The sequence below is a fragment of the Trichechus manatus genome, unplaced genomic scaffold (genome assembly GCF_000243295.1).
Source record: "Trichechus manatus latirostris isolate Lorelei unplaced genomic scaffold, TriManLat1.0 scaffold00240, whole genome shotgun sequence".
Taxonomy (NCBI): domain Eukaryota; kingdom Metazoa; phylum Chordata; class Mammalia; order Sirenia; family Trichechidae; genus Trichechus; species Trichechus manatus.
Window position 1 is genome coordinate 3042543 of NW_004444176.1, and position 9157 is coordinate 3051699.

The 9157-nt window shown below is 38.5% G+C and overlaps 1 protein-coding gene across 1 annotated transcript; it reads left to right on the top strand.

Moving 5' to 3' along the window:
- The first annotated feature begins 5943 nt into the window (after window positions 1-5943).
- On the top strand, window positions 5944-6969 carry LOC101353018 (olfactory receptor 5B12-like). The gene is given in 1 exon segment (XM_004389347.2): window positions 5944-6969. A coding segment is annotated over 1 exon segment (1026 nt).
- The last annotated feature ends 2188 nt before the right edge of the window (window positions 6970-9157 follow it).

Genomic DNA, 9157 nt, shown 5'->3' on the forward strand with positions numbered 1-9157 from the left:
TCACACAAAAAAGATCTGTTTCTAACTTATGCTACTACATGTCCATCACAGGTTGTCTAGAAAGAGGACAGGCTGTCTCCACGTGATCTTTGAAAGACCCAGGATCAAAAAGTCTTCCCATATGTAGCCACACCCTCTGGAACATATAGCCTGCTCAGTCACCATGACAAGGGAAGAGGCAACTAAAGAGCTGCATAGCTTGCCTGCACTTCAATCCAGAAATGGTACATGACACTTGCTCCCCAGCTCACATATTGAACTAGTTTATGGGACTGACTAGCTACTAGGGGACAGGGAATATGGGGGAGTAGGTGTGATATTTGAGCATCACTATTTTTGTTCCACATGTTATATCAATTTTTTTATTAATAATAAAATATCAATACCCATTGGTGTCAAGTAGATTCCAACTCATGGCTATAGAGTGGGGTTTTCTCTATAAAGTTTTGTTGGCTCTAATCTTGACAAAAGGAGATTGCCAGCCCTTTCTTCCACAGTGCCAGTGGGTTTGAACTGCCATCCTTTTATTTAAAGTTATTGATCTTTTTTATGTGCTAGATATCATGCTCACCTTTGCAAATATGCTATTTAATTTATATTTATGACTATCCTATGAGAGATATGCAATATTATTATCACAGTTTTTTATAAGTAACAAACTGGAGAGATTAAATAATTGGGCCAAGGTCACACTGCAACAGACAACAGACCTGGGATTAGAAACCGGGCCACATGATCAGTCTACTCAAGCTTTCATACTTGACTGCAGAATTGCTTTAAGAAAGGAATGACCAGAAGAACTTGATGGTGCCCAGCTACCATTACTGAATGTTTTGATCAAAGATTTTATAGAAGAATTCTGATCAAAATGGGGGGAAATGGGAAACAGAATGTCAAGTTCTCATAAAATACAAACTTTCTGGATCCATTGAGGCTGGATGAACTCCCAAATCTATTGCCCTGAGACAATTTTTAAAACTTAAACCAAGAATATCCCCTGGTCTCCTTTAAACCAAACAATACTTAGCTTAATTAGTAAAGAATGTCTGCTTTGAGCATTATCTCTTTCAAAGAACTATCTACAAGGGATCAAATTGACAACAGCAACTTTAAAGGTTAGACAGGAAGCTTAGAGGGCAGTGAGTTTATGTTAATGGTGAAGGAATAATTCAAAAAAAGCAGGGTGAGAGTGTTTGCACAAGTTGAAGGCTATAATCAATGTCACCAAATTGTACATGTGCAAACTGTTGAATTTGCGTTATGTTTTGCTGTGTGTATTTCGAACAACAATAATAAAATCTTAAGAAAGTAGTGATAATTCTCTTCTAAGGAAATGATAATTGTGGAGGATTAATTTGGGGGTCAGATGTGGCTGTGCAGAAGGAAGAAAAGATTCATCACCTTAGTTTTAAAAAAGAAAGAAGTATCCAAGCAGCGGCTTTACACCACTAACTCAGGTAAGTATTTTGTAAATAAGGAAGATTGTATCCTGGAGAGACCTTGTAGGCCTGTGAGAAAGAACTAGATACGAAAAAGCTTACATGAACTCTTGATATCACCTAAGCCATAGAATTCAGTGAAATTTTTATGTTTGGTGGCCAAGCTGGCTGTGGCTGCTGCTGTGGCTGTTGGAGGCTATTTCCTATAAGTTTCTATCGCCTTGTGGCTTCATAAGCACTTCTAGCCAAAATGCAAACATTAGTCTCTGATAGTTCCAGCTGAGGACAGGTTAGGAGGGCCAATGCAGGATCAGGAGCCTTCTGAGATATCCACCCACTTGACACCAAATGTTTCCCTGGAGACTTGTGTAAACAGGTTACTGTCTCTGCCTTGATATTTGCAAGAGCACAAGCCCAGATACTGCTCAGCAACCTAGAGCTGCAGAAGTGGAGAAGGAGTTTCCCCAGCATGATGTTTTCCTGGAGGTGCCCTTCAGATCAACGACCTGGGTATGAAGGTGTTCTGTACCCACACCTTTGGGACTTCACTGGTCCATTCCTTGGAAACAAGTAAGTGTTAGAAAAATAGAAAATCATAGCCAGTTAGAGTTTGAAGGGATTCTGGAAGATCCCATGATTTTATTTTACAAATGAGGAAAATAAAAGTTAAGTGGCTAGACAAGGACACTCTGTTAGCTTGTTGTCCCCTCACTCTTAGTCCATTGCTCTGTCCAGTCTAACTCATTGCTCTCTCTCACCCAGATTTACATGCTCATTGCTATCACATGTCCTCATGTAAATGGTTGAAATGAAAGAAGATTTTACTCAAAGGCATGAAGACAGTGCCTCCTAACTTCATTCAATTTAGAACATGCTGTAAGAGTAATAGGGCAAATATCATACCTCTCTCTCTGAATTTCAGAAGTTACAACACTGCCAACATCTATTTGGGCATCTCAATTTCTGAGCCATTTTCTTTGGTAACATCAAAGTTTGGACTTTTAATTTTACTGGATTAATATCCTGCAGTAACCAGGAAGGGATGGCTCAGATTGCCTGATTTAAGAAGATGATTTATTGTTTTATACTTTTCAAATAACTGTCATATTCATTTTCACGTCAGAGCATGATAGCCCCCTGTCATGGAGTTGTGAAGTAAGGAGATCAGATCCAGGTGGTTATCAACAAATTAAGATTGAGATTGGTCTTGTGCTTTGTAGTGCTATCCTATCATCTCTGCACCTCTGAATTCCTGGATTTAAAGGAGTCTTTTTATGTCCCTTTACATGTAGAAGTATAGATAAAGAAGCAGATCACTACATTGGCCACTCTTGGTGTATCAGGGTGATACAGAAATTAACTTTTTCTTAAAAGAAATGTAAACAGACCTACATGTTTCTATGTTTGGGCCCAATCTAGAAATTCTAACAAGCATAGACCTCTAACAATTGATGAGATAGGAAGTAACTTCATGGTCAGTAAGGTGTTCTGGCAAATTCTTGCCACTCCCGTGATGATATTATAAGATACTTTTATTATAACACTTGTCATTTTTTTGAGTAGTAGTTTGAGGAGCTGGCTGTCTCTACCCTCATTAAAAAGTCAGAAATTATGATATTCATTTTGTAATACCAGGTCTTGATACAGAGTTGACTCATTTGCAAAGTTATCTAGGGAGAAAACAAGAAAAAGAGAAAGAGAACTAGTGCTGAATACATTCTGTATGCCAGGCATGGTATAAGCAGGATTCTTACATCTTTTCTGTCTTCCAGTATCTTAATTTAATTTTTACAATCCTGTGAAATATGTACACAGGTATTGTATGAACTTGGTATTTCACAGAGAATGGAACTGAAATTCAAGAAGTGAACACAATATGCCTAAGGCCACATCTCATCCAAGTTGCTATTCAGTGAGTGACACTTATTTGCACAATTGGAAAAAGTATATCCTTATATTATACTTGGTCAAATGGTCACCTTAGACTCTTCTTCTAAATGGTTGTGTTATATCTATAATCCGACACATTATTTCCTACAACTCTTTCTCTTAGGATTCAATCCTGTCTGTCTTATTTCTACCAATTACTGTTGCATGTCAGCCCCTAATGGAGATTTGGATTGTGTAACGAATCTTGCTAATAAAGAACACTTGTCTGCCAGTAGTTTCCTGCATATACCATTGGGTTTATCAGCTCATACCTTTATCCACGATGTTCCCTCTCCCCAATATAACAGTATTAATAGCAGTGGCAGTAATAATAAAAAATTAAAATTAATGAGAACTTGCTGTGATATAAGATATTGTATTCGTTCACCATTAAAGGTTAAAACTGTTATCATTCCCATTTGAGGCAAGGACTAGAAGGCCGGAGGGGAGAGAAAAGCTGGAGATAGGAAACCCAAGGTTGAGAGAAAGAGTGTTGACATATCGTGGGGTTGGTAACCAATGTCACAAAACAATATGTGTACTAATTGTTTAATGAGAAGCTAGTTTGTTCTGTAAAGCTTCATCTAAAGTAAATAAATGACAAAATAAAAATACTATTTGATGGAAGCATAAAAAAATAAAACACTTATCATTCCCATTTGAAAGATGAGGAAGCACAGAAAGGTTAATTAACTTGCCCACTATTTTGAGATGAGTCCATAAAATTATGGATTTTAGACCTGACATCATGGGTTCAAATCCCAGTTCTACCTACAGCTTTATTACTTGAGGAAGTAGTTTACTTCTTTAACCCTCAGTTCCTTTCTCAGCAAAATGAGGATTATAAGGGTACCCGCCTCACAAAGTTGCTAAATGTATTAAGGAGTTAATATACATGAACAGCTTGGAACAGTTTACTAGCACATACAAAAAATAAAAAACCGAGAGCCGTCAAGTGGATTCCAACTCATAGTGACCCTATAGGACAGAGTAGGACAGTGCCATAGGGTTTCTAAAGAGCAGCTGGTGGATCCGAACTGTCGACCTTTTTGGTTAGCAGCCGAGCTCTCAACCACTGGGCCACCAGGGTAAGTGCTATTGTAAGTACTATATAAAGTGTTTGCTATTACAATAACTAATCATCATTATTATTATTTTCTCGATCTCCAAGTCACAGGTTAGAAGTTATCATTCCCAGAAAGTCTTCCTGTGCCCCTAAAGTGGGCTAAAACTACATCCTTTCTGCTCAAAGCACCCTGTGCATGCCTCTACTGTGGCGATGCATTATGATTAACATACCCATTTGCATATTGATTTTTCCCACCAGGCTATCCTTAAAAACAAGGGTCATATCATATCCTGCCTTGACTGAGAAAAATTGTTAACCAAGGAGAAGTGAAAGATTCAAGATTCAAAAACCAGGACTGGCTTTTGCGTTGAAATGGCCTCTCATGCTATAATCACAACAGACACAATAAGCTGTCAGCTGAGCATCCTCTGGAGGTGAGCATGACTGATACATGCTATGACATGGCAGGAGGTCTGTGGTTGGTTGGGGACACAGAGCCTCTTAAAAACCAGTTGTCAAGGAGTCATCGCTGACTCATGGCAACCCTGAGTGTTTCAGAGTAGAACTATGCTCCACAGGATTTCAATGGCTGATGTCTCAGAATTAGAACTCCGGGCCTTTCTTCCATGGTGCCTCTGGGTGGACTCAAAGTTCCCACCTTTCAGTTAGCAGCTGAGCATGTTAACTCTTTGCACCACCCAGGGACTCCTGCCCCATGCTAGTCTCTAGAAAAGTATAATAGCAACACTTCTGCCTCCCTCTAATCCCCCTTCCTCACAAATAAAGCAGAGGGATGTAGGGAAATGGAAAACATCAGTCTACGAGAAAAATAAAGATCTTTATATGGAGAGAAAATATTTAAAATTTTGCCCCTAGCTATTGAAAAGCTGCACATTTAGTTTTAGATTTACTGAAAAAGGCAAGCACAGCTTCCTTCAGGGCCCAACTTGAAGTGAAGCACCCAGTTAAAGGTCTTCATGGATTAGAGAGAAATGTGTGTGTGTCTCTAATGCAGGGCCATGGGTCACTGTGTATATTCAGCTATTATGCACCAGGTGCTGAGGGGCCCTAATAGCTGGGAAATGTCTTTGACAGGGCTAGTCAGCATTATATACCAGTGACTGGCCAAATGTTTCCTGTATTTTACTTTCTGTTGATTTAGCTTTCTAGATGTCAACAAGAAATACAATATATAAACTGATAAGAATGCTTGCAAGTCATGGCCAAGTAGTGAAAAAGAGTCCTCTGGTGCAGAGTAATATGTATTGCCAAGTATGTTATATAACAAACAAGGTGGAATGTGACCCCAAAGTCATAATCTGGATCCCTGTGGCAATCATGGTCAGCAGAGACATTCTAGAGCCTTTCCATGCCAATTGCAGATGAAAGACCTCCACTCGCTCCATCGCTGCCCAGAATTCAGTCCAGTTTCTTGAATATAGGATCCTGCTCTGGACAGGAAGCTGGTGCATGAGAGCAAGAGACTCTGGCCACACTTCAGTTCTCATGGTAGGGTTCAAATAGCATTATCTTGTGTTTTCTCATCTTGCCATAGATGTCTCACATAATGAGTCGCCAGTGACTTTGATGGAGAACATCTCAGAGGTGACTGAATTCATTCTTGCGGGGCTAACAGATGCCCTACAGCTGCAGGTCCCCTTATTTTTAATCTTCACTCTCATTTACTTCATCACTCTTGTTGGGAACCTGGGGATGATCATGTTGATTCTGTTAGACTCTAGACTTCACTTTCCTATGTACCTTTTCCTCAGTAACCTGTCCCTGGTAGACTTTGTTTATGCCTCAACGGTCACTCCCAAGGTAATAGTGGGGTTTCTCACAGGAGATAAGATCATTTCCCACAATGCGTGTGCTGCCCAGATGTTCTTTTTTGCAGCTTTTGCGGCTACTGAAAATTTCCTCCTGGCCTCAATGGCCTTTGACCGCCACGCAGCAGTGTGTAAGCCCCTGCATTACACCACCACCATGACAAGTACCATGTGTGCTCTACTGGTCACTGGCTCCTACATCTGTGGACTTTTGCAATCTTCCATCATTGTTGCCTTCACTTTCCACCTCTCCTTCTGTAATTCCAATGTGATTAATGACTTTTTCTGTGACATCCTCCCACTGATGGCTCTCTCATGTTCTGATATCTACACTAATGAGATTGTGCTCTTCAGTTTGGCTGGTGGCACTATCTTTTTCACTCTCTTGGTTATCTTGAACTCTTATCTGTTCATTTTTATTGCTATCCTGAAAATGCACTCAGCTGAGGGACGAAAGAAGGCCTTTTCCACCTGTGGTTCCCACCTCACCACTGTTTCCATCTTCTATGGGACAATCATCTTTATGTACTTACAGCCAACTTCCAGTCATTCCATGGACACAGACAAAATGGCATCCGTGTTCTACACCATGATCATCCCCATGATGAACCCTCTGGTCTACAGCCTGAGGAACAAGGATGTCAAGAGTGCATTCAAGAAGGTTGTTGAGAAGGCAAAATTATCTCTAGGCTTAAATTTTTAATATTGTAGAATCCACAATAACCCAGTTTTTTTCCCTCAGATATTCTCTGTTCAATGGCTCACACTTCAAAGCCTTCAATGCACTTAATTCCTAAGGTGATACACTTACCTCCTCAGAAGTCTATTGTCTATAAAAAGAAAACATTATGTTTTGAAATGTAATACATAAATGATAATTGCTCAGGGGAACTTAAGAATATCAGGGTTTGTTTTTCAAAAACTTTTTAATGGCATTTGATTTATTCACATGTTCTCTAATACATGCTAGTGCAAGCATATATGTCAAACTAGCCACACACAAGTCCACGAATAGAAGCATATGCAAGGATCCTATTGTGCTTTCAAACGTGGCAAAGGCAGTTTGCCAAATGAGGTTAGTGGAATGGCTAGTTTTTAATACAAGAAATTAAAATAATCAATTGGAGTATCAGAATGCAAGCTCATGTCTAACCTTTTTTTTTTCTCTAGTCGAAAAATTGTTCCGAGTCCCAAATGAAGGAAAAATGATATGAATTTTTTAATGAAAGCATTTGCTTTCTGTTACCATAATTTATTGAGAGCTACGTAAGTACAGCTTCTTAAAGGAACTAATATTTCTGTCTTCACTAAGTCATTTGATAGAAACAGTACAGGTTACATAATAATTTTCAAAAGAAAAAAGGTCCGAATACAAAAAAGGGATATCAATATAATGGCATTTTTCAGTTTATCCATATATGACAAGAAACTCTTCAAGTTTTGTAAAACATAAAAAAAAATTAAAAACTACTAACACTAATGATAACTAATGATAACGTAAAACATTTTTCTTACTGGAAATGATATGAAATGGATAATGTCACTAATTCATGGATACCTTAGTTCTGGGTGAGCTACAGCATCTCTTATTCTTCTCTGGCTCATTCAACTCACTACATTCATACTGATTTCCTTGCTACACCTTCTCCTCACTTATCGACTGTCTCATTATCTGACATTTCAGATTTACAACAATAGTAAAAAATCTAATATCCGATTATTTTGTGCATTAACGATGTATGTCTGGCAGTAACAAAAGCCAAAGTGTGAGACGAGAGTGTTGCTGGGTGTGATGGTTAAGGCCATGTGTCAATTTGGCTGGGCCATGATTCTAAGTGGTTGGGCAGTTATGAAATGATGTAATTTGGAAGTTATGCAATGATGTAGTCATCCTCCATTTTGTGATCTGATGTGGTCATCCTCCATTTTTGCATAACACTGATCTTCGCATAACAACCTGTTCTTTGCAACCTAACCACGTTGATAAGTGAGGAGGAGTGGCTGTATTCCTAAAAAATCATAAACAGGCTCTTGCCTCAGGTCTTTTTACTTCCTGGTCCCTCTGTTTGGAATGCTCCCTCTCTGTCTTCAGGTTTCTGCTTAAAGTTTACCATATAATAGTCACCTCACTTCTTGCTCAATATTGTCCCCTTCCCACTTTATTCTTCATACATAGTCCTGAACATTACTCAACTACAATTAGCAGCTCTTTTGTGTTCACATGTTCATCTATCTCCTCTAACTAGAATGTAAACACAACAAGAGCAATGACTTTTCCTGCTTAACTAGCAACTCTTCCTCAATACGTTGATTATGGCCTGGTACGTGCTAACTTCAATTCTTACACTTCTTTTGGTAAGTTTATTTCTAAGCTTTTTATTCCTTTGGATGCTATTTTAAGTGGAATTGTTTATTTCTTTTTTGGATTCTTCATTGCTAGTATATAAAAATTCAATTGATTCCTTTTTGCATGTTGATCTAGTATATTGAAATCTTGCTGAATTGTGTATGTATTCTAACATATTTTTAACAGATTCCTTGAGGTTTTCTAAATACAAGACCATGCATCTCTGAATTGAGATAATTTACTTCTGCCTTTCCTATATGGATGCCTGCTTTTTCTTTTTCTTGACTAATTTCCCTGGCTAGAACATCCAGTAAAATATTGACTAGAATTGATGATAATGAACATCCTTACCTTATTCATGACCTGAGTAAGAAAGCATTCAGTCTTTTACCACCTAGCGTGATGTTAGATGTAGGTTTTTCATAAATGCTCCTTAAAAGTTGAGGAAGTTCCATTCTATTCCCCGTTTCCTGAATGTATTTAATCATGAACTGGAGTTGGATTTTGTCAAATGCGTTTTCTGCACCTATTGAGATAATCATGT